At 36.5% G+C, this 23,390-nt stretch overlaps 1 protein-coding gene across 1 annotated transcript in view; it reads right to left on the bottom strand.

Moving 5' to 3' along the window:
• Positions 1-23,390, bottom strand: part of TRPS1 (transcriptional repressor GATA binding 1) — a 222,685-nt gene that overhangs the window by 172,312 nt on the left and 26,983 nt on the right. The window contains exon 4 of the mRNA XM_052651820.1: positions 13,588-14,191. Coding sequence (XP_052507780.1) covers positions 13,588-14,191 — 604 coding nt within the window. The remainder of the gene's footprint in view (positions 1-13,587; positions 14,192-23,390) is intronic.

The following is a 23,390-nucleotide window of genomic DNA, read 5'->3' as shown; positions in this document are numbered from 1 at the left end:
ACCTAGACAGTGTATTAAAAAGCAGAGACATTACTTTGTCAACAAAAGTCTGTCTAGTCAAGGCTATGGTTTTTCCAGTGGTCATGTACGATGTGAGAGTTGGACTATAAAGAAAACTGAGTGCAAAAGAATTGATGCTTTTGAACTGTGGTGTTGGAGAAGACTCTTGAGAGTTCCTTGGACTGCAAGGAGATTCAACCTGTCTATCCTAAAGGAAATCACTCCTAAATACTCATTGGAAGGACTGAAGCTGAGGCTGAAGCTCCAATACTTTGGTCACTTGATGTGAAGAACTGACTCAGTAGAAAAGACCCTGATGCTGTGAAAGATTGAAGGCAGGGGGAGAAAGGGACAACAGAGGATGAGACGGTTGGATGGCATCATCAACTCAAAGGACATGAGTTTGAGTAAGCTTCAGGAGTTGGTGATGGACAGGAAGCCTGGCATGCTGCAGTCCATGTGATCAGAAAAAGTCAGATGCAACTGAGTGACTGAACTGAATGGACTATATACCTAAAGCTAACACAACATTGTAAATCAAATATACTTCAATAAAAAATGCTAAAAATTAAATTAAATACTACAATTCGTTCCACTCCATGGCACTTGGCACTCCTTTCCTTTTGTTGTTTTTGTTTAGTCACTAACCCAGGTCTCCTGCATTGGCAGGCAGATCCTTTATCATTGAGCCACCAGGGAAGCCTTTCCTTAAACCCTAATCATATTTCTGAACATTATCTCCCAAACTGGTTTACAAGTGATTTCAAGAAACAGTATCCATAGCATGTCCATGATGATGTCACTCCTAGAATATTTTGTACAAACTAGGCTTTCAACATAAATTCAATTATTAAATAAATGTCGGTTAATTTAGAAGTCATTCCATCTCCCTCGTTCCCCATAAGAGAAGGCATTTCTTGCTAGCCATTAGATATTTTCATCTGAACGCCCTGCAAACCTTGTAGGTGTAAGACTAGCTTCATTATTTAACACTCACAAAATAGCTCACACCAGAGTTCTGCTAACAGCACTACCATTCATTGAAAAGCACTTTAGTAAAGTGTGGACTTTGAAGCCAAGCCTATATGAACATGGGCTGGCATGACTCAGTCACTTACTAGCTGGGTGACTTCAGGAGGCAAGTGACTTAATCTCTCTGAGGCCCTATTTCCTCTACAAAATGGAGTTAAAGATATCTTCTATGTCATGGATTACTATGAAGATTAAATGAGATACTACAAACAGAAAGGAGAATCTGGCCCATAGTTGGTGATTATCAAATGTTAGCTATGATTAGTCCCCTCTTCCAATCATCCAAATTCTAAGCCTCATTCATCACAACTTTCCTCCTCTTGGTCACCCATACGTGTCAACTTTGTCAACTCTTAAATATTCTGCATCTAGCGTATCTACAAAACTAACCTCATTTTCACTACCCTAGAGTAGACTGACTTTCTTAGATAGCATATTGAGAAGCAGAGACATTACTTTGCCAACAAAGGTCCATCTAGTCAAGGCTATGATTTTTCCAGTCGTCATGTATGGATGTGAGAGCTGGACTGTGAAGAAAGCTGAGCACCAAAGAATTGATGCTTTTCAACTGTGGTGTTGGAGAAGACTCCTGAGAGTCCCTTGGACTGCAAGGAGATCCAACCAGTCCATTCTAAAGGAGATCAGTCCTGGGTGTTCTTTGGAAGGACTGATGTTGAAGCTAAAACTCCAATACTTTGGCCACCTCATGCAAAGAGTTGACTCATTGGAAAAGACCCTGATGCTGGGAGGGATTGGGGGCAGGAGGAGAAGGGGACGAGAGGATGAGATGGCTGGATGGCATCACCGACTTGATGGACGTGAGTTTGAGTGAACTCCGGGAGTTGGTGATGGACAGGGAGGCCTGGCGTGCTGCGATTCATGGGGTCAAAAAGAGTTGGACACAACTGAGCGACTGAACTGAACTGAACTGAGGGTAGACTAGGGGATAGCAGAGTAGACTTTAATCAGTCTGCAATTCTGCCCACCTATCCACCCCATTCTATATAAAATGAGATAGATGTTAATCACGTTAAAGGTCTGTCTAAATATATTTGTTCCAAATCCTAATGATTCCTGATTTCCTTTTAAAATAAAAATTTCAGAGCTTATCACCTACACATAATTGTGTATTACCTGAAGGTAAGAACCCTAATTTACTCATATCCATTCCCTTTACAGGATCTTTCATGGTTCCTGAAACAAAGTAGGTGCTAAATTATTGTTTATTGGACAAAAAAATTAAAGACCAATATATCAGGGAATTATTCTACAAAGTTATCATTTACTTTGGATTTCTAGTTCTTTCAAGTCTGAGTCTAGGTTAGTTTGGCTTAACACATGTTGCTCATGCTCAGTTGTTCAGTTGTGTCTGACTCTTTGTGACCTATGGACTGTAGCCTACCAGGTTCCTCTGTCCATGGAATTTTCCAGGCAAGATTCCTGGAGCAGGTTGTCATTTCCTTCCACAGGGGATCTTCCTGACCCAGGGATTGAACCCGCATCTCTTACATCTCCTGCATTGGCAGGCATATCCTTTACCACTGTGCCCCTTGAGAATCCCAGAACATGTTGGTTCCTTGAAAATAAATCCTTAATTTAAATGAGTATATCCTTAACTTAAATTCACATACAACCAATTGTGCACCAAAAACCCTAAACAAAAGAGTATATTGCTAAAATTTCACGAACTATACATACATACAGTCTCTAGTCTTTGAAAGAACTCTGCATATAGCAGTGAGATGACTGAAAAGGAAAATGAAAATGAGATTTAGAATAAAGTGATTTTCTACACTTCCTTTTAACACCAGAGCTTCATTCTTACCTTACCTTAAACTATGTAAATAACTTTGAGAAAAATAAAATAAATTCAAATAGTTTAGAGTTTCTGTGTGTGCCAAGTACCTTACTGAGTAGTTGCCGGCATTAACTCTATGTGATCGCCAAAACAAATTAACTTTAAGAATCGTTTTGGTGACGGTAAAATCCCTTTAAATATTAAATATAGGATATATGTATATTTTAAATATATGTATGTGTATAATATAATGTATGTATACTATATATATATATATATTTACCTTGTAAGACTCATTACAGTACATTACCCTATTTAAATATTCTTTGAATGTCAAGATGACTAAGGAATCTTTCAATCGTAAAAGTGAACTAGATCACTAAATCTCTGTTGGTGCTTCAGAAATGTACCTTATTCAAACTCTCATATTAACTTTTCCCCCATAATAATGTTTACAGGAAATGTTGGGGTTTGTTATTTCCTAGTTACCACTTTGAGGCAGTTCTCACGAGCAAAATGTTTTCCCATTTTCGAAGAGTATATATACACATAGGGCTGGTAAAGTAACCTATACTCGCCATTAACTCCACTACTATGTCACCCCATAGAGAAAACTGATTTTAGGGAAGCTAGTTTGAACAATTTAAAATTGTAAGCAAGATACAATTATGTAGTCACAATATATTCAATGCAGGACTATTTACCACAGCAAAAATTGGAAGTAACTTAAAAGTCTGGCAACAAGGGGATCAATAATCATCTTTTCTGGTACAACCAGTACAGTACATAATGAAGTACTATGAAGTCAGTAAATCTGATGTATCAGAATATACACTAATATGAAAAAATGTTTATAATTTATTATAAAGTGAAATTGAAGGCTACTTAAAAATAAACATACAAATCTATGTTTGTATGTGGATGTTTTTGTGTGTGTGGGATACATTAAAGTGTTGAGTAGTCATTTTCTTCCTTTTGCTTATTTATATTTTCCAAAATGTCTAATGAACATATATATTTTAATGGGAAAGAAAATGTCAACAAACACTAATCTGATATCCTTTTCTCTTTCATAGACCTTCCCTAACTTGTCATTTTCATCATCAGCCCCACCCTAGAGGCAACCTCCTCTCCTGAAACCCACAGGGACTGAGTACAAATATGTTATTTTTCATCATGACCATTAATACTGCAAATAATTCATACTTGAATGTGGTGGTGGTTGAGTCGCTAGGTCGTGTCCGACTCTTGCAACCCACCCCTCCTCTGTCCAAGATTCTCCAGGTAAGAATGCTGGAGATATTAACTCTGAAGGAGCATAAAGAATCTGAGATAGGTTTACAGTTTAAAGATTTCAGTGGGACAAAACTGAATTATTCACATCCATTAAATAGAGTTTGAATGATTCACAGCCAATTTTATTTTTATAATTGTAATGAAACAGCTGGGATTAGAATCTATTCATGGACTCATAAGAAATTTGCACCCCACCTACTAAAATTAGTTTCTGCATCCAAAATTCTGATTTGAACATCTGACTGTGAACAAAACAGGCATCATCACTCAATGCCAAGAAACTGAGGAAATAGACTTTAAACATGTCATATTCTCACCAGAATTATCTTATTTCTCATTGTGCAGACTTCTCTTTATTGGCATTCATAAGTGGCCCCTTAATAACATGATTCTTTGAATCAAAGTTATTGTCAAAGAATGAGCTTTCTTGTATAAGATAAGCCCCAATAATACAAATGTTGAAGATTTTAGACCGCATTGTTTATAATTTATGGGTTGTCAGCCATTAGAGGGAAATTAGAAACTTGCATGTCAAATACATGATGTCTCTTTGGACACTAGAATCACTAAGATATTTGTCTTAAAGTTGACTCAAGTATCACAGATCTAAATGTTTAAGGTTTTATAGAAAATTTGCTTGGTCCCAGAGTTTGCAATCTTAAAGAGATGTGAGCAATTGTATGCTTCTATCTCTATAATTTTCCAAAGAAGGAAACAGGGCATTAAGATTGAGTGACTCACCCAGGGTCACACAGCTAGTTAGTCACAAAGTAAGTCTAGAACACAAAGCCTCTTTTTCCTCCAATCCAGTACTCTTTCCACTGCATCACAAGAGAAAAGTAAAGAAGAAAATATAAAGTATAATTTTACTGGAAAATAAAATCCTTTCAAGCCTGAATCACAACCAGAGACACTCCATTAAAGGTGGAACACACCCACTTCCAAACTCATCTGTAACTTGAGAGGGCTGAGCATATTACTAAAGAATAATTTGGATATATTATAGCATAAAGTTTTGAGAGGCATAGTAACTGGATATTTAATTTGTAGACTGACCATTTGGACAAACCACATTTTAAAAACCTCCAACTTTTCTTGAATCAGTTACATGATTCAGGCAAAGTAGATATATTTTCTTGAATTATCAAGAAAATTTTAGATTGTAAATTCCTGACTTTTTAAGAGGAATTAAATTAACCAAATGTGTATCTCCTAAAATATGGCCAACATTGCTTCAATTGTAGCATGCTTTGCAAAACAGATGACTTCTAAAAAGTTATAAGTAAGTAACATTTTCATTTTTTAAGATTTCAGGGAATAAATATTAAAAGTCCTATACTGAGGTTTTATTTTTAAAGCAAATGATTATTTTCAAGTAGGGGGAATAGTTCTCTCAAATGTTCCATTTGTAAATTTTTAGATTTTTATATATAAGTCTGACTTAACTCCTGTTTGTAAATGACAACAGACATGTCTTCACAAATGTCATTAATTGGTTAAGAAAGGCACGAGCTTCTGTATTTTTAGGCTATAACAATCACACTCAATGTTAATCAAGAAAATGTTTTTTTTTTAATTATCATTTTAATAAGTTATTAAGAAGTAGTAAAGAAAGACTATTCTATCTGACATTCTGAAAATCCTACAAAAGAAAAATACTTTCTAATGGAATCAATGTAAATATTTCAGCAACAAGTAAGAATAAAGATCATTAAATTTCATATTTTAAGAGGAAAAATTAAGTTCTTCTCTCTTATATTCCCTCAAAGCCCATACTATTATTCACCCCATCCAAGACACCTCTAGGAATGTAAAAACTAGGTTGAGAAACTGTAAACAGTAATGAAAACATCATCCATGGAAGCAAAACGAAAACAAGCAAAATAAAGAGATTTTTCCCCTACAAAAGGTAAGTCTATCTGAGCTAACTGCTTTCACTAAGACACATGATTCAACTCTGCTTAAGAACATAAATATTACTTAGAAATAAATTCTCTAAAAAATAAACTGTACTGCACATGTACTATAAGGGAAGCAAATCGTATCATTGTCTGGCCATTAGATATTTGTCATTTTTCATACACATAAGAAATAGCTCTTAATGAGTATCATTTGCTTTTTTCTTAATTATCTGCATTCATCATCAGTCAATTCAGTTTAATAGTTAATTCTTAATTAGATATTTCTAGGATATTATTTTCCAAGCAATATTTATTTATTGTGTCTCTTAACACTGACCTGTTTGGATGACAGTTAACTTGAACATGGGACAACACATGCTATCAGTCATGTGTTTTCTTATTTAAACATTATAAACTGTATTTTCCCTTTTAGAAATATAGATGTATATCCTTAGTTTTGCTGGTTAATCGTGATCCTACAGATAGGTAAATTTCCAGGTATGAAACAACTCGTCCTTTTCATAATTAATATGTCCAAATTAAATCTTGGAAGGTGAGAAACATTTTAAAAAGGCAGGTTAACATGTAAAATTATGTGTGAGAGATGATACCTCCCAACTTACAAATGTCCTGTCCTTACAAAAATAAGATGAAAGTAAGATTCCTTTGCCTTATTTCTAATCACTGATAACAGAATAAAAATACATCACAAGATGAATGTTATGGATTTTTTCCAAATAAGGTCATCATCGAGATTCTATTCTACTTGTAAATTATAGTTAAACATAAACATCTATAAGGGCTTCCCTTGTAGCTCAGCTGGTAAAGAATCCGCCTGCAATGCAGGAGACCTGGGTTTGATCCCTGGATTGGGAAGATCCCCTGGAGAAGGAAATGGCAACCCATTCCAATATTCTGGCCTGGAGAATTCCATGGACTGTATAGTCCATAGGGTCGCAAAGAGTCGGAGACAGCTAAGCTACTTTCACTTTCACTTTCATAAACACCTATGAATGAGAGCCTGGCAGGCTCCAGTCCATGGAGTCACAAAGAGTCGGATACCACTGAGGAACTAACACAACACAACATAAATGTAAATGCTGCTTCACCAAAATAAAGGAAACAGCTTCCTGGAAGTTCACTGAAACTATCTGAATCTCCTTGAACTAGTAACACAACCACACCAGGTCCTGCTGGCCAAGTTTCCTTGAGTTTATTCGTAGACCATCCCAGTAATCAACATGCTTGTCTACAAACACTTAATGAAAATTCACTAACAGAATCAAAGGAAAAGGATAGTAAAAGAATATAACAATGAAAACAATATTTTCTCTTTTTTTTGGTGGAAGCAAATAAGAAAACACACAGAAATCCAAGGTAAAAATTTTCCTGGATTTTAAGTAATCAACACTTCTATGAAATCCATCCATCCATCAGACTGGACTTTGCCAGCAGAACATTAAGATTCACTCCAAGGCTGTGTGTAGCTCATGGCTGACACACTTTTGAATCATTCTGCATCTGTGCTCTTGAAACTTGGGCCACTTTCTGAATACTGTTCACTTCCAACATCTAAGAACATTCAACAATAGGGTCCTTTTTGGGCCCTGTTATCTTCTGACTCATGCCGTCTGTGAAAAAAAATAGGAAGCCAAGCAAAAGATAGTTATACAGGAAATAATTAACAGATAACTGTGCTGAAGGATACCATTTCACAGTGACTACAAACTTACAGCCCAATTCACTAAAAGATACATCTGCTTCCCCTGCCTTAGAAACCTGGGCCAGCAGAACTATGCCAGACTTCACAAAAAGCCTAGGTTACAAAAAAGAGAAAAAAAAATGCACTTTTAAAAAATACTTGAGCCAGGGGAGCTGACTTAAATGAAAGAAAGTAGAATAACAGAAAATCCCACTGGTCAAACATATACGTATCAAGTTGATTTTAGTAGTGATCTACTTTCAAATATGGTGTATTAAATGTAAAAGATAAATAGCTAATAAAGGGGAAAAAAGCTACCTAGATTTTTCTTTAATAAAAACAAAATGATTATGTTCACTATTAAACAAAAACTAAGTGGATGAATGATTGCTATTTTTAAAATAAACCTATTATATTCTTGAATTTAAATCATACTGTTTTAAATCATAATCTTACAAGGATTGTTCATCTCTGGATAGAGTCAATGATTTTTAATATTTTATTCTTAGGCAAAACAAATATCAACAGTTACCTCAAAAGAAACTTCACCAACATGGCTTATAAACTACTATTTCCTAGCTAATGATCAGGGAAGTACATACTCCCCATTTGTCCTGGTTTAGACCTTCTCTATGGTATTTGACATATGCAAGTAAAAAATTCAAATGGCGTCAGGAAAATACTTATGTACCTAAACACTCTGTTAAAACAACAATACTTAAATGATAGCTGCTTCTATTTTCATTAAACATGAAGCAAAACAGTAAACATCAGACTTCTCACTAAAGATCATCTTTAGTTTAAAAGAAGTTCCTGCGATCTTCTGTCAGTGGTTGTAGAGGCATTCAACAATGTTGCTTGTTTAAACGTCTGTTTGGCTGCCAATGGACTGTCCCCAAAAGAACATTTTTGCATCTCAATAGACTGTCCGGTATCAACAATCTTTAAACTATAAATTTAACGCTGCTGAAGAAAGAGGGAAATTAACACCTGCTTTGTACTGTCTTGGTATCACATTTACAAAACGAACAAATCATCATACTCCTTTGCACTTATCTAGAACTCTGCATCTGACAATCTCAAATGGCCTGACAAACATTAATTAACTAAGTTGCTCAGCACTCTTGGGAGGATGGCTGGCATCGTAATCCTCTCTGGGATACAGATGAACAGGATCCTGGGAGGCCCTTTCTTTGAGCCAATGGTTCAACTTGGATCTCAACACCCAGAACATGAAACTCAACTCCACAGCCCTGGCCAGACATCTCTGTCAAAACCAAGCAGTGCAAAATATACGTGCTAATTGGACAAACTTCCATAAATAAATGCACACTGCAAACTAAAATCAATCACAAAGAGATTTATATTTCACCTAGGTGCAAGAGCAGAGTGGACTGATAACTAGGGCATTTGCACTGATGGAAGAATTAGAGACTATCAGTTATCTGACTGCGACATTCTATTCTGACATGACATTGAGAAGTTTACTACATAAAGTAAAGATCTCCCAATCAAATGTTTATATGTCTGCATTTTATTTAAAAATTTTTTTTTAAATGTATTTGACTTTGGCAAAATCTTTGTGAAATTTAATGACGGGTGTTTGGTTTCTTTTAATGTGGTTATCAGCTAAAAGACAAAGCTTTCTGTGTTATACAGTCCAATCTAAAACGTTAATTACAAGAATGAAACCTAGAATTTCTCAACCAGGAAATAATAAAATGAATACAGTTACATCTGCATAAGAAAGCTACCAAATAAACAACACCCTTGTGAAAATAAAATTTCTACCAGATGCTAGTCAGAAAAGAGCACCTGACTACACTGAGTTACGACTATACTAGGCTGTTTAGTTTAAAATGAGAAGGGAACATCTATTTGAATACAAAACCAATTAATTTTGCTTTCAGCAAGGCAGTATTAAATATGTTAACCTATTCACGGAGCTAAACTTCAATGATGCATATTCAAAACATTTTCAGGAGCTTATTCATGTTTTACAAGATCTAGAAGTTTTAAAAGAGGAACAGTTGAAGTTTACCTGTACACTTGGACTATTTCTAGCAAAGCATCTACAGGGTTTAATATTTCTACTCATAAAAGGGAAAAATGATTTATAGAAATACTGTTAATCCACAGAAAAACCCAATTTTCATAAAACAATTTACAAGATGAAGCTTATGTTAATGTGTTCCCTGCCATATTCAAAGCACAATGATAAACACAGGTCACATACATTATTTAGACATTTTTATAACAAGATCAATTTCATACAAGGGAAATCTAAAGACATACACCAAATGAAAATACACATATATGAGCTGCCACTGAGTATAAAATTAAAAGCCAAACACTGATCTATGAAAAAAGGAAAGAGAAAAAAGAAGTGAAGAAAACTAACGAATGTTTTGAAACTTGAGCTCTTCTCTGTGATTCTTATATTTCCTTCCTCACTTGGAGTGCAGCAAAATTTCATAACTAAAACCAGTTAAAAACAAGTATCAGAAAAACCAGTACACTGCAAGCAACATTATAACTACATGCTTTGTAACATAACCCTATCTCCAGTCAGCTTACTCTTAACACATTATTGACGGGAGATGTATTAATGCCACAGGCGTTAGTTTCTGCAAAAATCCCCCAGTTAATAATGTGTTAAAAAATGTTTCCATTATTTACCAGCATAGTGTTAAACTATTTCAAATTAATATTTTCCATACTTAATTCTCGATACCACTCTGCACAGTAGTCAAAGATGATGGTCAAGTTTTTATTTTAGTATTAGAAACTACATGAATAAATGTATTTATAAATATACTTGTTCTATTACTGATATATCAGATAGACTACTTAATTTAAAAAATTACTTTAAAATCTATTTTCCATTTCTTAAATCTCTTACTATTTTGAAACAAACATGCCAAACAGCAAGTTAATTTCAAGTTCCATTCTACTATTTAAATTCAGGTATGGATAATATTCTGTAGATATATATTTACAAAGACCACTATAAATTTTCATTTAAAACATTTAAATTGTTTGCATATTTCAATTGTGTATTTATAAATTTTTGTGGGACCTCGAAAATTACACAATTAAAGTACTTTGTTTTGGCCTTAGTAAATATGATGGCGATATTCTTTTCGGTTTCCTCTGGCTAATGGCAGAGAAAAGAACTGAGAAGTATGTATTTGCCATGGTAACTTAGTGACACTAATTTTTACCACCAAAGTAAAATTCTGGTCAAATTCACAATTAGAATGAAAGTAAAATTCTGGTCAAATTCACAATCAGAATGGGCTCTGCTTCTTAATTCTTACAAGCATCTTAAAAGGTTAATCAGCAATTTATGTGCACATTACAATTTTTAAATTCAGTTATACCCTAAATATTTCATAATAAATCAAATCAGCTAACACTTACTGTCCCAAACGTCTAATAAAATGGATGACTTTCAAAACCATGAGCCAATTCCAATGAAAATACAAATTTTAAAGATTCAAATTTTACTGAAATTACAGAATGACCCAAGACACTTTAAAAATATATATATATTATATGTCTCTGTGTGTGTGTGTATATATATATATATATGTATATATATTTCTGGGGGTCAGCTCTCAAAATTTAGTAGATGATGGCCTTTAAGTATCACAAACCCTACAGTGAGGAATCTGATAGGCATTATAAAACATAGTTAGGTAGCCTCTCGCTGAAGATTTCCTACTTCAGCATCTAATGCAGAGGAACTGAAAAGACAGTTGAAATGATGCAACAGAAAGTTGAAATCAGGGAATTAAGGAAGTGGAGGAATTGAGAAAAACAATTTTTTTTGAAAAGTATTATCATCCTCAGGCTGCTTAAAGAATAGAACAATCCTGCTCAGATTTTAGGCTGCAATGCATCATAAATTACTTCATAATTTACTTCATAAATTACTGCTCACTCCAGATTCTTAAGTGTATACAAAGAGAGGCAGAAGAGGTAACATTCCAGAAACAGTCTAAAAGCGTCACATAATTTGATACCAAATGAAGATGTCATGGATGAAAAAACATTGTTAAGTGGGAGGCAGGGGTGGGGGAAGCATGGAAGCTCTGGTGATACATATGTAAGGCCATCAATTCCACCACACTGTCAAGATGCAACCTAAAATTTAAAAATCCTAGGGCATGTCCTTCCTGGCTTTTAGCCACTTGAGATCAGAAGAGTTCTGACTCCCTAAGAAAATGATGAGCATGTACAATGATAAAATGCATATTATAAGAAAGAAGCTCCCTAAATTGAGTACCCACTTGAAAAGCACAGAAACTATTTCTCTTCTTTCCAGAGTTACTTAGTTCAATTAGCTCCTTCCTGGTAGGCAGGAAGGATTGTCTCTCAGTGCACAAGAAGGCATCTCCTCTTCTGCTTTCAAGCCCTTCCTTAGCTTCAGGGCTTGACTGCAGACAGGAAAGGTAACAGCTTTTACAATTAACTGTGCTGTAAGGCAATGGCACCCCACTCCAGTACTTTTGCCTGGGAAATCCCATGGCCGGAGGAGCCTGGTAGGCTGCGGTCCATGAGGTCGCTAAGAGTTGGACACGACTGAGTGACTTCACTTTTCACTTTCATGCATTGGAGAAGGAAATGGCAACCCACTCCAGTGGTCTTGCCTGGAGAATCCCAGGGACAGGGGAGCCTGGTGGGCTGCCGTCTATGGGGTCGCACAGAGTCGGACACGACTGAAGCGACTTAGCAGCAGCAGCAGCAGCAGTGCTCCTCTAAGGGGCATTTCTTAATGCTACTACAGAAAACTCATAGAGAGGCTTTAGAGACTCTGTAGGAAATGAGAGAAGAGCATCCAAGCCACCCTTGGAAAAAGTAATTTTTCTCCTCAGAATACATCCAAAGAGAACTCAGTGGTCTCTAACTTCCAGGTCAGCACTGGGCTGGCTGAACTGTATTTCCTAATCAGCTCTTTTGTAAAGGTTATCCGGTGTTTCTGATCCTACCTTCCATGCAGGAACAAAGCTTTGAAATCAGCCTGAAAGTTCAAAACTTTCTCAGAGTCAAGGTGAGATGCTGAAGTGGTGGTGCCTTAGGCAAAAAGTAAGTATCACTCCACTGGGAGCTCATGAATTTTCAAAATCTGAAATATTCCTTGACAAGTCACAGTCTACACAGCATGAAGAGAGTGCTCAAGGATCTTAGAGAGCTTTTGTTTTTTTTCAGGTGGGACTATGTCTTTCTCCCTACAAGAACCCAATAATATATAATTTATGGTTCTCTTCTTTGGATACTCTTCACAGCATTCACACTTAGGTCTATCTCATTTTTTTCCCTCCTTTTTGCAATAACACAACTAGGATGTGTATGTAACTATACTGTGAGTTTTAAAAACACCACATTTTTGTATTCATATCTCACCAAGGGCTTTGCATTCTTAGTGATTTACATCTCTGCTACATTCCTTATTAACCATCAACTGTGTCACACCACTTCAAAACTTCAAAGCCATTTTGTCATTTTAAGGTAACAGATATGTATCCTTCTGGGATTTCGAGCCTCCCTTTTCCAAAAGCACCCTCGCCGTGTTGCATAACCACCAGGAATGACTAACAAACATTCAATCAGAGCTGAACGCAATGACAAACAAGTGGCTTCTACCCCACACGATCAAGTGCGTGTCGCGTACACACAAACGCCCGGCAGCTGCTTCCTCCGACTTCGGCCGGATTACCTATAAACCCCCAGATTGACACGCATCATTTAGTTGCACTTGGTTAAATGCATGATACTAACTCTGGAGAATGTGGGCTCCCCCAGCTTTCCCTTTAAGATAAAAAGGATTATTTTAAAAAATGAAACCTTCCTACCCGTAACAGGGACTGGGATTCATCCTTGGACTTGCTCTCTCCAGACGCGGGATACTGGTGGGGGAGGGCGCCGGCCTTCTCTCCGCCCGCGGGCGCCCCCTGCAGGAAGCCCTTGGTGTCCACAGCCAAGCCGTAAATAGGGCGCGCCAGGTGGGCAGCCTCGACGTTGGGGCTATCCCTCAGAGTCTTCGTCTGCTCCTGGGGGCCGGACACAGGGGTCAGGAGTCCCAGGCTGGCTTGGGTATAAGAGGGGCTTCCCCGTAGGATGTCCGCCCCTCTCCAAGTCACGCTGCGCAGGTCATCGCTTGAACTCTCAGCCCAAGCCTTTTCTTTTAGCCCATCCTTGTCTTCGAGCTTCTCCCTCTTCACCACACTCTCAGCAACGGGCTCTCCCATTTTAGAGTCTGGATTGAGCAGACTGTAGACCTTGAGGTCAATCTTGGGCTCCTCCTTGATGGTGGAGACGGCATGGCCGTCCTCTTCGCCGTTGGCTGTAGTGCTGTCCTGCTCCTGGCAGTGAACAGTGTTGAAGTGCTCCAGTAGTGACTGAGTCTCCGCAGCTGTAAAACTGCACTGACGGCATTTGTAGCAGCTGTGTGCTCTCCTGCAGGAGAAGAAAACCGTCACTCGGAATCTAGCACACAGACAGCTTAAAAAAATCGTCTTCAAGCACCTGAATTTTATCCCCTGTAATGTAATGGGCAGAACAAAATACAGTCTTCTCAGCACCCAGAAACTGGCATACACTGAACTGGCCTCTTATTTCGAGGTAAGGCATGCACTATTCCCATTTGTTATATTAGCAATAGCAGGGATATGAACACACACACACACTTCTGTGTATACACACCAGCCGAGCCACGATTAAAACTGGTTGATGTGCTTTATTATTGAAGGACCTGCTCTGTTCATTTTACCGTGACTGCATAATCATCAGTTCTATATTATTTAAAAGCAATTCATAAATTTTTACACCTGAGATCATCAATGGACTTTTTCTGTTTCTGCTTATTTAAACTAAACAGATATTTTTCACGCTAAATATACATACATTTCTAGTGTGCTGAAGTATTCTATACAGCCTTTATACAAATGAAAATAAATTATGCCAAACTGATTACAATGTTCTTTTCTATCATAAATTCAAATCCACTGAATCAAACAAATGTAGTTGACTACCCTATGTAAGCTAGGGCTTCCCAGGAGGCTCAGTGGTAAAGAATCCAACTGCCAATGCAGGAGATGCAGGTTCGATTGATCCCTAGGTCAGAAAGATCCTCTGGAGGAGAAAATGGCAACCCACTGCAGTATTCTTGCTTAGAAAATCCCATGGACAGAGGAGTCTGGTGGGTTACTGTCCAGGATACAAAAAGTCAGACACAACTGAGCAACTGAGCATGCACCCTATATAATCTAGTAAGTAAGATATATCAGAAGCTCAAAAACTTTTAAGACAAAGTTTTTTTAACTCTAAGGACTTATGAACATTCGACCAAGTGAGTATCTCTTGGGTGCCAAGCAGCATGATAGGTGCTGTACAAATATATTCATTCAAGGAGGATGTGTGAATGTGGGTTTATGTATGTGTTTTCTTTTTATAAGGCATAAAACAAGGAGACCTTATTGTTGGCTTTTGTAACATCTCCTGCTGCTAAAGACAGAACAGTAACTGTTAAATGAAGACAAATGTTTGTTTAATAAAGAAGAACAGAGGCAGTGTATCCTAAAAGGCATACTGGAAAGGTGCACAAACAACTCAGAATGAGGCATACATTCTTTAATTGTAAAAACCCTGCATGGCTCTCTAATTAAACGACCATGTGAAACACTTGCTACTGCATTGATATAATACGTTAGGAGTTACAACTTGAAATAAAGTAACAAAATAAGTTTTGAGACCTATTGCTCAATGCTCAGGCAAAATAGGTACTCCTCTATGTAATCTGTAGATAACCATCACGGTATTACTCTGCTAGGCACAGGGTACACACTGGGGAATACAAGGCATGCAGTCTTTGTCCACCTGGTGTTTACAGTCTAGTCAGAAATGACAAGCTTCACATTAGACTATAAATAAATATGTGAGGATAAAGAGTGATAAACGCTAAGAATGAAATGGATGGGGTGAAAGTGGGGTGGAAGGGCTCCTTAAGGATGCCAGGAAGGCCTTTCTGAGGGAAGCACATCAAAGAAATGATAGAAAAGAGCTATCCTTGGAGGAGAAGGAGGGAGGGGAAAGGGCAGTACATTCTAGCAAATCTGAGATACTATAAGAGGCCACTGATGTTTGAGAGGAATAAGTAAGAGAAAGCTAATAATCAACAAGCTTGAGGATCAGCTAGAGCTGTGTGGACCATGGCAAGGAGATAGGTGTCTTCAGAGAAAGGGAAGCAAATGTAAGGCTATAAGCAGAAGGGTAGCTTAGTTAAATGTGTGCTCTAATAGCTTTGGGACTTTAATAGTTTCCGTATTAGATGACTTCATTCCGAGACCTGTCTGATGGCTGAGAATCCAAAACAGCATTCTCATTTTAAGGAAGCAAAACTCAAACGTATTAAGACATGTAACAAACTCTCCACCAATATTTGCTGAGAGCAATTAACTCAGTACATGATTATCTTATCATTAAGAGCCTACATTTGGTTGAATAAATAAGGATAAAGTTTTACTTTTTAAGGAGGCTGTTTTCAATCTTTTTTCTCTTATTTTTCTTCATTAAGCAGCAAAAGTAAAAAAAGAAGATATACAATAAATGATAAATGAATTGACCATAAAAATATAATATTAAGATAAATTATTCTCAAGTGAAAAAAGCCAGCTGTTAAGGAGAAAATATACACATGAATCTTGCCACCAAAATCAAAGCCAGAAAACTTGAAACAGAATTAAGATCACAAAGGACAATAGGCAAGACCCAAAATCTCGGACTTAGAATATCTGGGAACTTCATTCAGAGAACTTTCCTACCACTAACTATATATCTGCTTATCATCCAATGGAATATAAACTCCTAAACTCGAACTGTATCCCCAAATTGTTAGCTTAGCTTTACAAAGCTTGATCAGACAGATAAAAATGAATTATCAGAATGGTTAAAAGTCTAAATATACCCAGGAAATACCCTACTGAAGATATACCACATGATCTATTCAATCCGGAAAATTAAACATAAACAAAACCCACCATCAGGAAGCACGTTCAAAAGCTCTGATTGACCTACATCCCAAGACAGTTCTAATGAGCTCACTACCTACTCTGGCAAGTATGCTAATGGTTTCCCTGACATGGTGGAGTCTCTGCTTAAAGTCTGTGATGAAATCCGTGCCTATAAACTAAAACTATAAACGGCCATTGCTACTTCTACCAAAGGACCAAAAAATTCCAAAGGACAAATGTTCCCGAGAATTACAGTGATGTTATTTCAAGAAATAAAGACAATTCATTTCAGGGCAACAAGGAGAAAGATTCAACAAACAGGAGAGGAAATAAAAGATTCTCGAGTATGACATGACAAAATTATTTTAAAACAGCGGACTCACAGTTCTTACTAGAGGAGCAATTTAGTCCACTTAAGAGATGCTAGAATCAGAATGCCTAAATTTCGGTCTTGGCTCTGTATTTTACTCTATATGCAACTTTGGATGTTTACTGAACCAGCCTCAATTTCCTCACCTGCAAAATGAAAATCTCTGATATGATTTAATCAATATAAATCCTAAAATTAAACAAAGGGCAGCTTATATGTGAATCTGCATCCCATACTCCATTCAAAGGAGCTGAAACTTTGGTTTGGTATTGTACCAAACGGTAATTTGGTATCATTCGTTTCTATTCTCCCATGTACCTTAACCATGATAGACATCACTCTTAAAACTGTTTATTTCCTAGAAGATTCTTTAAGACATTACCAGGTAGAATGTATTTTATGCCTTTTCAGCTTCACCTAGTGGTATTCAATGCCTCAAAGATGAGGCAGTTTAGCAGTTTACTTAATTGTCAAGTCTTACTCTTTTTTCAATAATAGTATGAGTATTATTATCCATAATCTTAAAATTCTGAATAACAAAGATGGAAATGGCATTACCTGTGCTTTATTACAATCTTCAGAGGTGGGGATGCATTGTGAGTGTATTCAGTAAGGTGGTTTAAAACCACACTATATCTAGTAATATATCTCAGTAACTAAGATTATCTGCCATCAATTATCTACTTTACACTGCAATCTAGAAACATCCTTGAACCAACCTATTCCTTCACCAAACAAAGATGAATATACTTAACCTTTAGCCAGTATTTGACTGACAAGTCCACCTAAATATACAAAGAGTTCTGGGTGTCTTGTCTAGGCAGTTAATTCATCACAAAGTATCACACTGAAACAAGATGTCTGGGACTTCTAGGTTTTCTAGTTCCAAGTTCCTACCCCAACAAACAACTCTGATTTCTTATGAGTCTCAGCAAGAGCTGTTCTGATATGCCCACAGAGGAGCTCCTATTCTGATTGATCAAGGTAAAACCAAGACGGACTGGAGGACTGTCTGAATGCAACTGTATAATAAAGCAGGAAGAAGACAGAAACTGTAGAGATAAGTCTTCAGTGAGAACTGGGTTTTACATTGAAAAGAAAAACACATATTAACAGGAAGGATATTAAAGCAAGGTGGCAATAACAAACTTAACGTACACACCTTTCTTTTGAAGACTTCAAAGCACTCACCCTTAGTGATCTCACATTCCACTGATGTATAAAGCCTATTTTACAGATAAGTAAAATGGAGTAACAGTGTCTTGTCCATTTCGTCTACATTAACTCAAGAATACAGGGCTACTACCTTCCAGTACTCTTGCCTGGAAAATCCCATGGATTGAGGAGCCTAGTAGGCTACACTTCATGGGGTGGCAAAGAGTTGGACAAGACTGAGCGACTTCACTGCCACCTTCCAGACAGATGTTCTGTTTTTCTATCCTCAGTTGCCTAAATTTTTAACTTTATATAAAAATTAATGAAATCACTGGCAATATTGACAATGAAAACATGGGGGATAAAAAATGAAAACATGAGGGAAAGGGAAAGTTCTTCTAATGGACAGAAGTAAGACCAACTACAGCAATGTTTTGCAAAATGGGATGCATTCAGTGCAGCAACTGAAGAAGTTTCTTAGCTATACAGATTCCAGAGCCTCTGTGCTCTATGCTCAGTCATACCAACTCTTTGCGACCCCACTGACTATAGCCCACCAGGATTCTCTCTCCATGGCAGTTTCCAGGCAAAAATACTGGAGTGGGTTGCCCTTTCCTCCTCCAGGGGATCATACCCACCCAGGGATCGAATCCACGTCTCCAGCATTTCACAGATGCCTAAGTGAAGCTCTCTGGGCATAACCTGAGAATCTGAATTTTAAGCAGTCTTCAGGGGACACTCATGCAGAGCTAGTCACAAACTACATTAGCAGATATATCCTGGTTCTAAACAACTGAATCTAATAAAGCACAGGTAATGCCTTTACTCTCTATGTTATTTAGAATCATATTCTGAGTGTGACTACTATTAATGAAAAGAGAGCAAAGCTTGACAATTAAGCAGTAACTGCTAAAGCACTCCATCTTTCAGGCCATTGAACACCACTAGGTGAAGCAGAAAAGGCATTTGCTGCATAATACTCCAGAGAACTGAAGGAATTCTTTCTCTGTATAATATTCACCAAATAAATGATAAGAAATATAGTAAAAAAAAAAAAAAAGGCATTATTTTCAAAAGGTGCTACATGAACTTTTCAATCACCTATGCTAACATCTGAACAGTTATTCTTAAGCCCAGTATTCTTTAGTGCTTAAACATTCAGAAAAATCACCTAGGAATCTCATTCTAATTCAAGGTTTGATTTCGGGACCCTGGCGTGGAACCCAATAGTCTGTTTCTTACAAAATCCCAGATGATGCTGACGCTTTTGGTTCCCAGACCACACCTTACCTAGCAGGAGTCATGAAACCATGGTCAGAAATAAGTCAAGATGAGTCTTAGTTAGACTGGAATGAACTCACAGTATACATACTCAGTATTTGATAGAAGAACATTCCCAAATGAATTCTTTATGATGAGCAACATCATTTTCTCTCTTAAAGCACATACTCCCACCTCTGAGAGTCAACCCTAACAGCTTTATAAGCTCAAACTATAAACATGACATTGTCAAGCATAATCCCCAAACAGTAATTCATCTTCTTTATTTCACTGTTTGGGGCTCATCTTTCAGTATTCTTTAGTGCTAGGCCATTTATATATATTATCCGACAACAATCACACAAAGTATCTATTTCCATCCCTACTTCATAAAATAAGAATGTGAAGTACAGACAAGCCAATTCATAAAAGAATATGGAGGGCATGATACAGCATTTTAGCTCAGGTCCACAGTTACTCCTATATGTACGTGGTAGACGGTAGAGGCAATGTTACTAACTTATTCAGGAACTAGTTCCTGAAAGATTTGGGCATATTCTCTGACTTGTGTTACTCTCTCAACAATAACTGAAAAGACCTTCAACATACTGCTGTGTTCCCCCAAAAATAAAAAGATTTTTTTAATCCCTAATATTAAAAACATTACTGAAGAGTAAAAGTTTAGTCATTGACAAACTACATTAGTTTGGACTCTGCTCTAACCTCCTTACATGCATTTCATTTTATCAGTGTTAATATAAAAACCTCTAAAAGGTTCAGAGAATTTTCCCTTCATTTCTCAAGATCCACCTTAACTACCTTCTCATCCATAAAAACTTCGCAAATGACTCAACCCAAGAGTAAACCTACCATCTTCTGAGCTACAAAACTTTGTCATCCTCTGAAGATTTTTTTCACATTGCTTTTTATTAAAATGGCCTTTGATTTAAGTGATGGCATAAAAAGATTTATTTCATCACTTAAAAAGCTCTCATTTAAAAAATAACCATGTGGGTCTTGCTTTACAGTTGTATTGTAATTGCCTGAAAATCAAGATCAAAGCCCACACATCCTTCCACCCCACCCAGAACATCCAGAGCATCAATAAATATCTTATTTAATAACCAAAGGAATGAACCACCACAGCCCAGGGAACACTAGACTTAATACATAGAGTCATAACACAGCAGAGAAATACGAAGAAGTACACAGACATTTTGCAGATGGCATATTTTGAGTGGCCCACTGAATAAAGTCTTTATTACTTTAAAACTTCTAGAACTTCTATCTCTAGCTACATTAAGCAAAACTAATTTAAAAGACACTGCAAATATATTTGCGTTCATTTAAATTCTATACTCTGCTGCCATCTGGATAGCAAACACTCTCTTCATGCTACCTGAAGAAAAAAGATATCATTCTGTAGATAGCCCTGCCATGGCTGTCAGATAAAACACAGGATGCCCAGTTAAATGTGAATTTCAGAAAATATGCAAATATTTTAGTGTAAGTATGTCCCATGCAATGTTTCTGATATACTTTCATAAAATCTCAATTTGTCCAATGCAAAGACAATGAAGACAATCAACTCTGATAAAAGAGACAATCATCTTTTGCCTCCAGAGAAAACTGGATCAAGCTGCATAAAAAAATCAAATCGTACTTGATTCAAGTGACTTAAATTTCGCAGAGAAAAAATGATTTTTCCTTATCCTACTTGACAAGAGTTTTCCTGTGTTATAAAAAGCATTTATTTCAGATCCATTCATATTTCAGTGCCTTTTATTCTAGTAGAAGTGTTTCATTCATTAGTAGAGATTAAAAATTATTTTCACAATTCATAAAGAACTGAGGTTTTCTAAATTCTAGAAAAATCAGCTAAGAGGCTACTCTTTTGCTCTACTCTGATAATATCTGTATATTTCAATTTTCATAATGAACAGCTCACAATATTTGTGGAGTCAGCTCTAAGCAGCACTTTGTTTTTCTCCTTTCTCCTTTTTTTTTGCCGTCATTTAAAAAGTTCTCCTTTACCCAGCAACCTGTATTTCACTTTCAGTAATTTTAAGCACAGTTTTTCTGCCTCAATGACTAAATGAACATCAAAGTAAATGAATAAAGTATAAATACTAGTCCACTAAGACTTCAAGGTATTTTTTGGTAACTAGGTAAACAAATACCGACAAATAAGTTGTCACAAAAGCAGAGTAAATGAAGTGATTTAATTGAAATATAGTTCAGTAGATGTGACAGCTAATAAAATGAGTCATATTTTGTGTCTTAAGTCTACAGGTGTGGCACTTGAAGTAACCAGCGCTGCTGAACGTCGGAATGAAAAGCATGTGAAGAGAGTATTTGAGGGACAAAAAGAAAAGGAATTACAGATGTGTAGGTGGATAACCAGTTCAATCAACTTTTAAATGTTGAAAATTGAATATTCAGCCTTAGTCAAGTGCAAAGGGCAGTAGATAATATATAATCTAATGAAAACAGAAATTCTGAATGAGTAAGATTCCATTCGAGCTGCTCATCCTGTATTTCTTAAATGAAATGATCTGATGAGTATTTATTCATTTGGAGTAGCTGGACCTTTTTTTAGAAGAGTGTGGGGTGATTTCACCTTCACATGGAAGGAGAAAACACAACTAATGTCATATCTGAAAAAAAAAATCTCGATTTATGATTCACTTTCAAAAATAAGATGTCCCTATCAAATGTTCAAAATAGAAAGATAAATCTTTCCATTAGACAGTAAACAAAATGTGGGAAATAAATTACATAATACATAATTTACATAATATGAAATGGAAATCATGATTAACACATCTTATTCCAAGACTTAATAATTGTTCTTGTATAAAGTCTTCAGGACCATCAAATTTGAAATTTCTAACAAATTATGTGTCCAAATAAAGGTAATACAATTGTGGGTTATTTTCTTAATGAACTATATCATCCTGGGTAACTTTTTGTGCCACAATGGGAATTTTCAACTTTATTTCAAAGTCTTGCAGGCAACTGATTTATTATGTACTGTTCAAAAGAACATGACACGTAAAAGACACAAATGTAGATGTTACTATTATGGTACTCACCCTTTCGGAAACTGTACTAATGCACTCTGTACTTAGCTTTTTCAGATGTGTTGATAATTATGTGCCTATCATAAAATCTATTCTTCAGAACTAGCAGGGCACAGAGTTCATGCTCCTTCTCAGAGCTCTTTTAAGATAGAAATTGTAGAGTAGCTACATTATTTTAATCAGCTACTGCATCTAATGCTATTTCCTTCAACCTGAGATATATATATTTTATGTGTAAAATATTCACTGTTTAACAAACTTTAACTCTGAACAGATAGATATTTGTCATCACATATACTACCAAAAAATATGTACATTTTTCCACATTCTAGTTAAGTAGATAATGACAATATCATTGATTTTCAAGTAGTTCCTTAATGATAAGTCATCAGTTGTTAAGTCGCTCGCTCAGTCGTGTCTGACTGCGACCGTAGCCCACCAGGCTCCTCCGTCCATGGGATTCTCCAGGCAAGAATACTAGAGTGGCCTGCCATTTCCTTCTCCAGGGGATCTTCCTGACCCAGGGATCGAACCCAGGTCTCCTGCATTGCAGGCAGACACTTTAATCTCTGAGCCACCAGGGAAGCCAGATGATAAGGGAAGTTAAATATTTATTCAATTGTTTGTTGTATATGTATATGATGAGAACTGATGCCTCATTTTTATCTTAAAATTTTATTGTATAATGTTAGTCACACATGTGTACACACACATTATATACACATTTATAAACAGGTTTGGCAAAAAGTGAAAACTGGAACATAATTACAGAATCGTAA

Source organism: Budorcas taxicolor, chromosome 14 (genome assembly GCF_023091745.1).
Source record: "Budorcas taxicolor isolate Tak-1 chromosome 14, Takin1.1, whole genome shotgun sequence".
In the NCBI taxonomy this organism is placed as follows: Eukaryota; Metazoa; Chordata; class Mammalia; order Artiodactyla; family Bovidae; genus Budorcas; species Budorcas taxicolor.
Note: the sequence above shows the minus strand (reverse complement) of the source record. Positions and strands in the feature narration are given on the sequence as shown.